Source organism: Populus alba, chromosome 7, assembly GCF_005239225.2.
Source record: "Populus alba chromosome 7, ASM523922v2, whole genome shotgun sequence".
Lineage (NCBI taxonomy): Eukaryota > Viridiplantae > Streptophyta > Magnoliopsida > Malpighiales > Salicaceae > Populus > Populus alba.
In genome coordinates this window covers 10,674,180-10,688,600 of record NC_133290.1, presented here as the reverse complement: position 1 = coordinate 10,688,600, position 14,421 = coordinate 10,674,180, and the positions used below count along the sequence as shown (strand labels likewise).

At 30.8% G+C, this 14,421-nt stretch overlaps 2 protein-coding genes across 2 annotated transcripts; one reads left to right on the top strand and one right to left on the bottom strand.

Moving 5' to 3' along the window:
- Window positions 1-225: 225 nt before the first annotated feature.
- On the bottom strand, window positions 226-1,267 carry LOC118049650 (zinc finger A20 and AN1 domain-containing stress-associated protein 6). Its single transcript, XM_035059706.2, has one exon. The coding sequence runs from the start codon at window positions 909-911 to the stop codon at window positions 441-443; it is 471 nt and encodes a 156-aa protein (XP_034915597.1). The 5' UTR covers window positions 912-1,267; the 3' UTR covers window positions 226-440.
- Window positions 1,268-9,246: 7,979 nt separating this feature from the next.
- Window positions 9,247-12,559, top strand: LOC118049649 (lipoyl synthase, mitochondrial). Its single transcript, XM_035059705.2, has 4 exons — window positions 9,247-9,872; window positions 9,959-10,170; window positions 10,261-10,640; window positions 12,171-12,559. Exons 1-4 carry the CDS (start codon window positions 9,427-9,429, stop codon window positions 12,288-12,290), a joined length of 1,158 nt encoding a protein of 385 aa, XP_034915596.1. The 5' UTR covers window positions 9,247-9,426; the 3' UTR covers window positions 12,291-12,559.
- Window positions 12,560-14,421: the final 1,862 nt, after the last annotated feature.

Sequence of the window (14,421 nt, the reverse complement as noted above, 5' to 3'; positions counted from 1 at the left end):
TATAGCAAAGCAAACTCCAATATGCATCATCATGGTTTCTTCCCCTCCATACTAGAGATAGATATGTAACTACAGAAAAGATTACTAATGGCCCAGATAAAGATTCCTTCGAGACACCAGTCTCATAACAGATTAGTGATAACTACTGGCTAGATTTAATCTAAAATTGTCTCATTTATGCGACTAAACTACAAGAGAGAAAAATGATTAAGCAACACGACAAAATAATGGCAATCAAACTGCTATATAAAATCACTAATTCACAATAGAATCATTAAACCCCAAATTGTTAAACACGGAATAAGCAAAGCAACCAAACTGTACATATAGACACGAACAAACAAATAAATATCCAATGAGAGAACATTATTCTCCTTGACTGACGCATAAAATCATCTTGAAAGAAAATAGAAAGTACATACTAACATGTCAATTATGGATCATATCTTATCAATCTTATCTGCCTTGACAACAGGATTGGCTTTAGCAATAGCATCCTGTCCAGCACTCTTGTAATCGAACACACAGTTATGCTTGTCCGAATACCTGTGCTGCGAACAGAAAGTGTGTCCACAACGGCACTTGAACCCTGTCAAGCCCACTTTTTTCCTGCAGGAGTTGCACCTGTTTGCCGCCACCACCGGCCGCTTCTCCTCTTCACCTCCTTCTTGTTGCCCTTCAACTTCTGCTGCTGCTGCTGCACTGTTTTCGGCAACATGAACTGGAACATCAATTGTTGTTGTAGTTGTGTCTTGTTGGGTTAGAAGGAATTCTTTGTAACATTTAGAGCAGAGATTATTAGTGTTGGGGCTTCCAAAAAAACCACAGTTATTCACACAAAGAATTGATGTGTTTTGTGCCTCGTAACTGCTGCTGTCTTCTAGCTTTCTCTTTTGGGATTCTTGCTCCATAATAATAATTAAAAAAAAAAAAAACTCAAATTTTAGGGGGAAAACAACTTTTTTCAAGAAACAGAACTGATCTGGTAAGAATATGATAATACAAGAAAAACTAGAAATCCAGAATTATATTATAGGAAAAAAAGAAGAAGAAAGAAGACAACCCTTTTGAGATTGGAGATAAAACACAAAGGAAAAGATATGAAAAGGTAGAACAAGAAATCAATATGAGATCTGGGAGGATACGGGTAGACAAGTGAAGAAAACATATATATAAAAAAAACGGGAGACAGAGATTGTGCCTTCGTGTGGTTTTGTGCGTAGTGACTTTGTGGGGTGGGTTTGGTTCATCAGAAAAAGGACAAGGAAAGAAAAGGTACCGAAGAGATGACGTAAGAAAGGAAAGGATACGGTCTTCATATTTCCTCTGAAGCTTCTTCATCAATATTTCACTTCTATATTATTTATAGTTCTGAATTTCTCAATGTTACCCTCTTAATTTCCAAGAAGTTCTACCCTTGCCCCTAATTGTTAACTAGCCTAACTTTTCAATATTGACATTTGAACAACGTATTTCAGGTTTTTAAGTGTTTCTGTTACAATATTTTATGTGGGTTTTACAGGAAAAGGCGTGACTAAAATAAAAATATGGAAAAGATTAGCATTTTGTTAGTTATTTACTTATTTTTTAATAAATTAAAGATTTGAATTTTCTTATACTACGAGGGTGGAAGTTAAACATTGATAAATTACAAGGACAAAAATAGATTTGTCGGGAGGATAATATAGAACTTTCAAGTGAAGTATGTGTATGTATAAAATTGTCACGAGCGCATAGATATATTCTGTGATGATTTGCTGTCAATCACTAAAAGCCCATTAATTATATTATAAAATACTTTTTATTTTTAATATAGTTATTTTTTTAATAAATAACACATTTTATAAAATATTTTAAAAAATAATAATATATATATATATATATATATATATATATATAACTCACAAGATTCATGTATCATATATGTGACTTTAAATTTATAAAACAATATGCAAAAAATTAAATTGAGAAGAAAGGAAAGAAGAAGAAAAAAAGAACACATATTAAATACGCATAACTAACAAACATTTTTTTTAATTTCAAAAATTCTCATCCCCCCCTCTTAAATTGTCTGCTCTACTTTTATCATAAATATCTAATTTTTCTTCTTCAATTATATTTTACTTAAAGTTATTTACATCATATTTCATCATAAAAACATCACATTTTTACAATTTTACCTTTTTCCAATTTAACATTTAATAATTCTAATTCAAATTTTAAGAATTTTGCATAAATTTTATTAATCTTTACTTAAACTTTTATAATTGAGTTTATAATATCTTATTCGATAATGACATAAACTCTGAATGCTACCCTGTCAAAGTTTGTTACTCTTTTCTCTCTCTCTTAATATCATGAGCTTCCTCTCTTTATTCCATTCATTCACTTAATTTTCCTTTTAATTCTTGAGTTAGGTTTCTTATCTATATTGTTTTAAATATTGGTTTCTCTTTACGGTTTTAGTGAGGAGACTCTCAATTTTTTTATCTAATTTTTTTCCTGCACTAGCCGGCAATTTAAAAGGAAAGAAAAAGCTGAATTTCTAGTTTTCCGACTTATTTATGAAAATATTATTAATGAACCTACATCTTAGTTTTGGCCCAATTGTTGATATTCTCGCATGGCCTTTTCAAACTTTGATTACCCTAAAGTTTTAACCCATAATAAAGCAATGTGTTAAGAGACTCCTCATAAAATTCAACTCAATCCAATGATCATATTAAGAGTTATGCTTGATGATATAAAACTGGTCAATATGTGATTTTATGTCAAAATCTGAATTTTTTTATTTGGTCATTGCTAGAGACATATTAGTTATTTTACTAAGTTCTTGGACTCATTTTCTTATTCCAAAATATATTTATTTTTCTTTTGATCATTTGTTTCATTTATAGACTTACTATAATTTCACAATAACATCATTGATTTTTAATCGGGGTTTACACTAATAATTTTTCAAGCACTTCCTTCTTAACTTTTATTTCTCATTTCTATTATAATTCCTCGAAATTATTTTCTTATTCTCAAAATAAATATATTTTAAGTTTTTCCTAATCTTTCTATCCATCAAAACCCTTTACCCATTTTGGCATGATATATATTTCATTTGATTTTTTTTTGGAAGTGTGAGCAAGTGCCTACATTGCTCGCATGTTCGACCCGTCCATGCTAACGGGGGCTAGAGTGGATCACATGAACTGTCAAAAAATAATAGGGCTCATTTGTTTTGAAACTCAATCCTATACTTACCTTAAGTGCCGCCTCCCAACAACTGGCCCTTGGCTTTCCTAATAAATACTCCTCTTCTCTTACCAAGTCAAAGCTAGGGATTGTTTAATACTTCTTAACACGTGAAACACAAACTGTAAGCCATAATAAAGTGAAGCATTATTTATTCTCTTTTTTCCAACATTATACATTGAAGTTGGTTTATTAGGTTGTGAGTTATCAATATTTGTTCTTTTTTCTAAAAAAAAAAAAAAAGAATCAATTCTTCTTACTTTATTCATGGTTCATCCTAAATCAAAACATATATTATGAGAAAAAATTGGTAATTTTGGTGGCTCTACTAAAAACAAAACATAAAAAAGATCCAAGTATAATCAAGACAAACCAATAAAATATATCTAATTAATTAAAAAACAATCACTATAACAAGAATTCAAAAACAAATTTGGTAAAACTAGTAGATCCGAGCAAGAAAACAAAAGGAAGAAAAAATAATCGAATTATAAAAAAACCTAATCAAATTCTTAACAAACATCCCAAAACAAAACAAAAATAAATTTTAAGTTTTGGGGTTAGCGATGCTCAATTACCTTAATTTGTTTGATTTGTTTGATGAAAGAAGAATTAATTGGTTGTGCTCTGCTTCAATCTTTTCGTTTGTGATTTATATTCTTATTTATGTATTTTAGCTTATATATTAGAGCTGCAGCGAGAGAAAGCGGTAAAATTCATTCAACTAAAAAAGTTATTTACAACTTCATATTTTTTCTTTCCGCGTAAATAGTTTCAAAGTTAAAGGATAACAAACATATTTACTATTAGAAGGCCCACCTTTTAAATATTACATCTTCTCACACTTAATCACTAACCAATAAAAAACTAACCTACATAATCAGTCATCATATTTTTTCTTTACAGGACAGGGCCCCGAGCCTTTGCTTGCCTTCTATTGATTCTGCCCTGGGATCCAAGAATCAACATTAAAGGGCTAAAATGAAGATTTAATATTTTTATAGGGATTATTATGTACAAATATGCTTTATATAATTAAAAAAGGAGGCAGACATATACAATGTAACAATCCATAATATATAAAACAACAACTAGATGCCATGCCCGCGTGATGTCGCGGGCTTGTGGCATACTTGTACTTTGTCGTGAGTTTGTGAGAAAAAAAATTATATTGAGAAAAACTGTTGCAATTCACAATATTTTCAAGAAAAAAAAAATTACAAAGCGAAATTTTCAACCAGCTTAATATTAAAAAAGTAAAATCAACAAAGAAAATTTTGGAAAAAATCATAACAAAAAAAATAAAAGGAAAAAAAATCATGCAAGGAAACACTATAGCAATCTATAGTGTTTCATGAGGAAATCTACATTTGTAATTCTCAACCAGCTCAATACTAAAAATAATAAAATCAATAAAGACAATTTTGGAAAAAAAAAAATTCATGTAGGGCAACACTATAGCAATCCACAATGTTTTTTTTTTTAAAACTATGAAGCTAAATTCTCAACAAGCTCATTATGAAAAAAATAAAATTAATAAAGACAATTCTAAAAAAAAAAACAAAAAAAATCATAAAAAAAGAAAAGAAAAGAAAAACAAAACTATGTGGGGAAACACTGTAGCAATCCATCGTGTTTTTTTTTTTTTTTTTAAAAAAAAAAAAACTACAATGCTAAATTCTCAATCAACTCCATATTAAAAAAAAAATCAACAAAAAAATTCTAAAAAAAACACAAAAAAAAAAAAGAAAAAAAAAGAAGAAGGTAATTTTGGAAAAAAAAAACAAAAACAAATGAAAAAAAACATGTGGGAAAGTTAAAGCTAAATTATCAACCAACTCAATATTAAAAAAAAAATCGATAAAGATAATTTTGAAAAAAAAAACATGTGGGGAAGCACTATAGCAAAACAAAAACCATGTGAGGAAATATTATAATAATCCATAGTGTTTTAAAGAAAAAAACTATGAAGCAAAATTCTCAACCAGCTCAATATGGGAAAAAAAAAAGATTGACAAAGACCATTCTTGAAAAAAAAATAAGAAAACAATTCATAAAAAAAAAAAATCATGTAGGGAAATATTGTAGTAATTCTATAATGTTTTAAAGAAAAAAAACTACATAACTAAATTCTCAACTAGTTAAATATTAAAAAATTCAACAAAGATAATTTAAAAAAAAATTCAAAAAAAAAACTAAAAAAAAAAAGAAGAAGAAGACAATCTTGGAAAAAAAAGGAAAAAATAAAACATGTAAAACCCAAAAAAAGAATGAAAAGAACGAAAAGAATGGGGGAAAAAAGAAAAAAAAAGACAAAACACAAAATTCAAGAATAAATAATAAATAAATAAATAAAAACATGTGGGAAAAGTAACCGTGCTTTTCCCACATGTTTTAGAATATTAGTTAATAAAAGAAAAAAGTAAAAGAGCTCCCTATAGTTTTAGTTTACAGTGTATTGTAATTTTATTTGGGTTTTTTCTTCCATGAAGTAACAATAAACTTGATCAAATTTATTTTATTTTTGTAATTGAATTATGTAGAAAAAAATATTTTACAATTTCATAAAAAAAATTAAGTAACAAAAAATTAAAATCCTAACAACAATCTTTTTTTTTTCTATAAAAAAGTTAATTGGTGACAAGAGAGTTCACTGCCCATAAATTATTTTACAAACAAAAGGTAATCACAAATTTATTTCTTCGGTTAATAAAAAGAAAATTAAGCTCTAGGTTTTTGTTTTATTTTGCAGTGAACTAATCCAATGGACTGATTGACTAGAATAATTTTTTTTTCTTTTTATATCCTAGTATTTACTTTTATAAAATTTCAATATTATTTTTTATTATCAAGGTTTGTATGAAATAAATTTACCTTTTTTGCCATTGAAATAAAAATAAAACAAAACATGTGTATAAGGACCTTTTGGTCTTTTCACAATGATTTATTTGTTACTAGTAAGGCAACTTGATCTTTTTGTATAAATTAAATATTACTTAAATTTTTTTTAAAAAAAATAAAACATGTTGAAATGTTGTGCAAGTGGAGGCATGTGGGCATCTTTTAGCGGCAAAAAATACCCTTTCATTATTTTTAGAAGCACCGATGAGTCCTTCTCCTGTGGTGAGACGTGTGTAAATGGCAGTTGAGTGGTTTGTTGCCTATATATATATATATATATATATATATATATATATATATATATATATATATATATATATATATATATATATATTATCTCTTCTCTCCTAAAAAGTACAGTTCGATCATCTTTGTTATTGATGTTTTAATTTTCAATTTTTATTTCTAATTTTTATTTTTGATTTCTTTGTAAAAAAGTTTTATTAATTTTTAATTTCACCCTTCAATCTTAATTCATCATATATTATTTTTTTAATTTGATTCTCATTTTTTTATTTTTTGGATCTTTTGTTAAATTAGTTTTTCATATCAATCACACCCTTCAATAAAAAAATATACTTGTATTTTTTATTTTAATTTTGATCCTTATTTTTTTTATCTTTTTGTCCTTTTGTTAAATTTTTTTTTTTCAATTTCATCCTTCAATCAAAAAATAAATTTATTTTGTATTTTAATTTTGATCCTCATTATTATATTTGGTATTTTTTTGTTTTGAATTTTTTTGTATAATTTAATTTTTTTTTTCAATTTTATCTTTAAATATTTGATTGAATGAGAATTGAGTTTCATGGTTTTTTCAGATATGATGCTTCAAATCTAATAATTTGGGTCACTAGTTTGAAATGTTCACGTGAGTCGACTTTGTTTTTTTTTTTTTTTTAAATGGGCTTTGTGATTTTCATTGTTTTCTTTTCTATCAAATTATCCCGATCTCATGAACTGGACAATGAGTTTAGTTGGATAACCCGGGTTAACTTGGTCCTGAATATTAGGGTTATAGGTTTGTCATGCTTAACAAATTCAAACAGATTTCTTTAGGTGTTTTTTTTTTTTCACCCAGCCTCATGTTTCCATATTTAATAGGCTGGGAATTGAGTTATATCTTGGTTTCATATTCAATTTTGGCACGTGGGTGTCATTTGTTATTAAAAAAATCATACCTGCATCATAGCGTGGGTCCATACATCTAAAGTAAATGGAAAAAAAATATATGGTGCTTCATTATTTATATAATCAATGAAGAACCTTTTTTTTTTTTTTTTAATTGTTTGGTCTTGCAATTACATCTTTATCAATCCTAATTAGATGAAATTAAGTTTGGAATTATGGTAAAACTACTAAATTACAAGTTAGAGACCTAAAAAGTAAAATATAAAGAAAATAGATGATCAACCATGAAAGTACAACAAGTTTAATTTTGGCAAAAAAACTTAATTTTCTTAGTCCTTGGTTTAGAGAGGAAAGAGAAATTTATTGAAAAACAACAAAAATAAAGAAAATTATCGGTTTGTCTAGTTTTCAACAACAAAACTCATTTTTTATGTCAACGAGTTTTGTTCAATGAAAAGAGTTTGATGATGGTTGTTTATCTTTAAACATCCTTGAAAAAAAGATTAGGCTCGATTTAAATATTTTTCTTTCATTTGAATTTGAATTTTTTTTTTTTTTTACGGTTTTGAGGTTATTAAGTGGTTTAGGGAGGTTGTTAAGGTAATTGAGAGGTGATTTTAGATGAAAATAGGTTGGAAAATGATTTTTTCACCCTAAAAACTCAAGCAATGGCCAAAATTTAGATTGTAGCCTAGTAGACGACACATCATCTGTCATAGCAAGAAACAAGCCATTTGATGCTTATATTTTTTAATAAATAGGGGGTAAACCCAAAACAAGAAAAAAAATTATACTTGGTCCAATCATACAGGATAGGCTCAAGCCTATACACTTGGGCCACCTAAGCTTTACGCCCATGAATTTTTTTTTCAATTCCATTATTTAGTTTTGGAATTTTATGAAATTTTATGTTTAATATTATCCTTTGATATTTGGTTAATTTTGAATTGATTTTTTTTTTATCTTATCATAAAACAAAATAAAAATTAATTGAACCAAGTGGAATCCATAACTTAGATCATAGGTTTTGCAAGCTAACACTTGTTAACCTGTATTGTTTTTTTTTTTTCTCTTTAATTTTTTTTTCTTTGGACTTGCCAATTTAACTAGGTCATGTCAAGGTAGCTCCTACACTATTTAATCTAAAACTCGTGCTAGGTGAAGAGTTAGAAGCTTTTAAATTAGAATTGTTACTCTAATAGTTTGTTGTTTCTCCATGGTGAAAGCCTTTTAACAAGCTTCTAAAACCATCCATAAAGATTGTAAGCATAATACATCCTAAATGAACTATTCTAATCCACTCAAATACTTGGTCATTAACTACTTCATTATTATTTTTGACAAATTATTCCTTTTCATCGGTTGATAGAAATTGTTAGTTTATTCATTAACATACTTTTTTTTTTTTTTGTCTTAATATGTGAAGTTGTTGGTATGAAGTATGAGTGTATCCAAAAAGAAGTAATAGCTCTTTCATATTTTTCTTTATCTTTTTCCAATCACTAATATTTTATTTTCATTATCTCTTTTGAGTCTTTTTTATTTGTTCCCACCAAGCAAAAGCTTTCCCTTTTAATATAATGATGATTAATTTTACCTTTATCTGCTCCAAGACTTACTTACACTAAAAAAACTTCTCTCCACTTCATTTATCCATTCAATGAATTCCTTAGCTTTGTAGCATACCTGAGAACTCTAGAATTTTTAATCCAAAACCTTAAATCTCCATAAAATTCACCCATTGAAATTAAATTTTTTTAATTTAATTAGAGCCTTAAATTTTGTTTATTGCTTAAATTTTTTTCTTTGATGTCGTCCATTGAAATACAAGCTAAACAATCATATTTATTAATCTCAAGTCTTTCTTAAAAAAAAAAAAAGATTTCATTAAAGTTTAATTAAGAAGATTTGAATACATGAGATTCTATTTTATTTTTTTAAAATTCCACTGCAGTTAAGATTTTTTCGAAGAAAACAAAAAAATTTGCCATCCAGGGAGTCCACAAACTGCAAATCCCCACCCACAGGCCACAATTAACCAACCAACCAACCAAATCTAACCCACCCAAAATCCCTCCCTCCCTCTCCTCCCCCCTCACCAGCACCAGCACCAGCACCAGCACCGCTCCCCTCTTCAATTCGAATCAAACAATGCAATCACGCTTCACATCCTTGGCAACTCGCACCCTCAAATCCACAACCACCAAAGCCAAAAATTGTTACTTCTCCTCCTCCACAACCGAACCCTCGACCAAACAACACCCACAATCCCCCGAAACCCTAGCCGGTCTGCGAGCTCGATTAGCCGCCGAATCCCCTACGCTCGGCGATTTCATCGACCTCCAATCCAACAACACTTACTCCGTCGAAGTTGGAACAAAAAAGAAATCACTCCCAAAACCTAAATGGATGAGAGAAGCCATTCCGGGCGGCGAAAAGTACGTTCAGATTAAGAAGAAATTGAGAGAATTGAAACTCCATACTGTTTGCGAAGAAGCTAAATGTCCTAATTTGGGGGAGTGCTGGTCCGGTGGCGAAACCGGCACTGCCACTGCTACGATTATGATTCTCGGAGATACTTGTACTCGTGGCTGCCGGTAATACGAATAATTGTAAAGTTTATAAGTATTTTTTGAATGATAGTTGTAATGAATGTAGGACGTTTGGATTTATTTTGTTGTAGGTTTTGTAATGTGAAGACATCGCGGACGCCTCCTCCGCCCGACCCGAATGAGCCTACTAATGTGGCAGAGGCAATTGCGTCGTGGGGTTTGGATTATGTTGTGATTACGAGTGTGGATCGTGATGATTTGACTGATCAAGGGAGTGGTCATTTTGCGGAAACTGTGCGGAAGTTGAAGACACTCAAGCCAAACATGCTTATCGAAGCCTTAGGCATGTATAATTAGCATGGCATTTTGGATTTTGTCAGGTTCTAACATGTTATAGTGCTTTTCTAATGTTGTTTGCAATGTTTTGGTGTAGTTCCTGATTTTCGAGGAGACCGTGGTTGTGTAGAGAAAGTTGCAACATCAGGACTGGATGTCTTTGCTCACAACATTGAAACAGTTGAAGAACTTCAAAGTTCTGTACGGGATCGTCGTGCTAATTTTAAGCAATCTTTAGATGTTTTAGTGATGGCTAAAGAACATGCTCCAGCTGGGACACTTACCAAGACCTCAATAATGTTGGGCTGTGGGGAAACGCCTGAACAAGTTGTGAAAACAATGGAAAAGGTGAGAGCGGCAGGTATTGATGTGATGACTTTTGGCCAGTATATGAGACCGTCTAAACGTCATATGCCTGTATCTGAATACATTACCCCTGACGCTTTCGAGAAGTACAGAACACTTGGCATGGAAATGGTATGTTTCTGCCTTGTATTTTTTTAAATTGTGATTTATGCATATGGTTTCAGTTTTGGTTAAATTGCAAACTAGAAATCCCCATGTATTGTGTGAGGTAGTTACGCTCTTTTTTTAAGTTATGAATTGCTGTTCGTTCACTCAAAAATATTTTAATAGCAGCTATTGTTAACTCCAGATTCTCTCCATTTTAGTTCTGTATTTGGTGGCGAATCTGATTTTGTTCCATGAAGGAAAGCACACGTAGTGTATCAATCTATTTGACTTTTTAAATAACTGATTCTATGTATGCTAGAGGATGAATCAGTGGCAGTGAGTTAGGGAGGTGGGCGGCTGTCTTCCATGCTGTAATTAATTTCGTTACATAGATTTGGGTTTTTTTATATGGGTAACAGTGCAATGGCTTCTTAGGGTTTTATTTAAGACTTTGTACATCTTTTGATGTTTATTGAAGCTAAGTTTTTGGCTGTTATTGTTAATGTTCTTGATATTATTGTCAATTATGTTTGAGGTTTATCTGGATTCATTAAAGTTAGATTGCATGCATGTACATTTCTGTATCTTTGATATTCCTTTAAAATATGTCCTTACTCTGCCACTTGCACCAATCTATTTGTAATTTGGAGAAGTATTGTATGTCGGAAGGACTATTCAAGTATTGCAGATGAAAGCACCATTTTGAACACAGTCGACCTTTATATATTTATTTTTTCTGTTGCTTCTCTGTTGTGTCATTGTCTGGTTTCAATTCTTTGATTGAGAGCTTGAGGTTTGTGGGTGACCTAATTTGGTTGCCTGGAAGAAGCATCCACATAAATTAATTTGTGATTATTAGATACCAATTCATTTGTTAAAGTTGGATGCCTTTAATATATATATATCACTGATTAGTTTCCTTGATCCCAGTCTTTAGCTCTTTCGGGAACTAATTTTATGGGACTAGGTTGTAAATCTGAATATGTTTGCAATTTCTTCCCTGCCATTGTCTGACTGTTTGTACTGTGATAAACTGGATTTCAAGCTGTGCGGTTCTTTAATCCTAGTATCAGTGGTAACAGCTGAACTCCTGATAGGGCCCACCTTTATCTATATGTATGTACAAGCATTGCTGGTTTAATGCATTGAACACAGTGGATGCTGTCATTTACCTGGTCAAAGAAATATGTTCAAAGTTCTTTGGCTTGTCCGTGGTGTGCCTGTTTTCTTTTATGATAAGTCAGCTGCCAGCGTCATGTATGACACAACTGTTGACTGTCAAAATAACCCTTACAAATAGAAATGATATTTAGCCTTCCGAGTTTCTCAGTATACCGTGGAAGTATTACTACATCTAATGATATTGATCTGATCTGTGGATGTTCCATGTACTTGTATTAATAATTGATTAGTGATGCCAGCCACAATACTTGATATTCATTGATTATTACTTGGGAGATATGCTTGTTGGCAGATGCAGCATCCTTTGTTGAATTTGCCTGTAGCTGGCACTAGAACTTCTTGTGTGATTCTTATTATCTTTGGATGATTCAGGGATTTCGATATGTGGCTTCTGGTCCCATGGTTAGGTCATCATACAAGGCAGGTGAATTCTACATCAAATCCATGATAGAATCCGATCGGTCTGCCTCCTCGCAGCTTCCTATCTCCTGATGGATGCTCAATTAATTATATTTCACTGCAAATGGATTGGCTGTGCATTTGGTTATCATTTATAGGGACCCGAAACTCAATGAGCCTTGGCAGATGTCTAAAGCAATTTGTTACCAAGTTGTAAGAGGCCAACCTCGTAGATCGTCCTCAAGGTTGCATGAGCTCGAGGTCTTTCTATTCTGCTGCTGTTGTAAATTCAGTCTATTGTGCTTAACCACTTATCCTTTGTTCTCATTATTTTTCCTAATAAAATCATCTTTTTTCATCCATTGGCACTGGCTCGGAGTATACATGCCATGAGCGTTTGGCACCGCCAAGTAACAGGTGGTGCATTCCATCCTCTGGTGGTCCATTAGTTTGTGCACCTTGTTTCCTCATCGTTGGAAAGTGGGTTTGTTTTTAGTTTTGGAAATTGGTTTGGAATTGCAGTTTTCAAGGCCGACAAGAAGAAAAAAGAAGAAAACTTTGATTTTGGATACAGTTTCTTTGTTTAGGTAATATACCTTACATGCGATGCAAAAGGTCTCAAATTACAAGTCTAATGAAAATTTGATGTCCCCACTTTACTCTCAACTGTCCAATCCTTTTCTTCAAAGTGGAAGCAAAGTTTGATGTGTGGATCCATGAATCCTCGAAAGGAGAGAGCATCAGGATAACAGACAATTCTGTAGCTTGGGGCAATAATAGGACTTTCAAATCTTAACTTTTAGCATCCTTTTCTTACATTCAGTTTTGGGTCTTAGGCTTCTATAGTGTTTGACAGGGAGTTGAAAAGTTTTTGTTGTTTTTTAAAGGATTTTTTTTTGTTTAAAATATATATATTTTTTAATTTTTTTTAAAATTACTTTTAACATTATTATAGTTAAAAAAAACTTTAATTTATAATTTTTTAAATCACAACAGTAAAAAAAAAATTATTGCAATGTCAATTTCACTCGTGAAAGCATCAAAGCTTCCGTTTTTATTGAGATGTAATGTGCCAACAGCCTAATAAAATCTCTTTAATAATAGTCTTCACATAATTACATCTGATCTGTCCCATCAATCTCTCATAATACCCACCAGGCTCCCCACCCCCACACTCCGTGGAGCTTCAATCAAAACCCCACAGCAACTTCATTAGCTCACTCTTATCTGTCTTCCTCTTTTGCCTACCTTTTATCTCCATAAATTATACAATTAGCATGTAAAATGTAAATAAATTGTGAAATAACATATAATTTTTTTTTTTAATAAAATAACATATTTTTTAATGATGAGGTTGAGAATCATGAATTTTTTTCAATTCATATCGCGATTCACAATATATCTATTTAAATTTAGGATTAATTAATTGACCTGATTTATAAAAAAAATAAAAAAACTATCAAAATAAACTCAAGCACTAAAAATTGGATAGTTGGAGTAGTGATTTCATACTATTCTAAAAAATAATAATCTTTAAAAAATTTTATATAAATTTGAGCGTCATTCAATAATCAAATAAAAAATTAAAATTTTTTTGAGTTAATATTTTAGTTTGATCTTCTAAGCTGAACTCATAAATATCATATTTTAAAAACTTGGTAAGATAAAAATAAAAAAAAAATACTATTTTACTATTTATTTTTCAAATGATATTATTCTATTAAAACTTTTAATTTATTATAGTGAAAAAAAATCCCTTTTATCTATCTAGTACGTATCTATTATTATCATACCCCATTTTAAATGTTTGGTAGTCCTTCTCTATTGTCATTTCTAGCTTAACCACCAGTAATTAGAAAGTGTACATTTAATAGCCGTTAAGATTTCAGATTTTCAAAACTATACAAACTGCAAATTCCGACATTATCTCATTCTCTCTCTCTCTCCGCCTAATGGGTTGCTGTTTTAGCTACACCGACACCACCAAAAGAGGGCCAAGTCACCCAAAACCACCAAGCCGCCACCATCACCATTCACCGCCACAACCCCACAAACCCAATGTCACCGCCACAAGAACCCCACCACCACTTGAAGAAGAAACAGTCAAAGAAGTCCTCTCAGAAACCCCCATTATCGTCAAACCACAGAAAACTACTCCAGTATCAACACCAGCAGCAGCAGCAGCAGCACAAACCCAAGAACAAAAAATCCTAACACAAAAAAA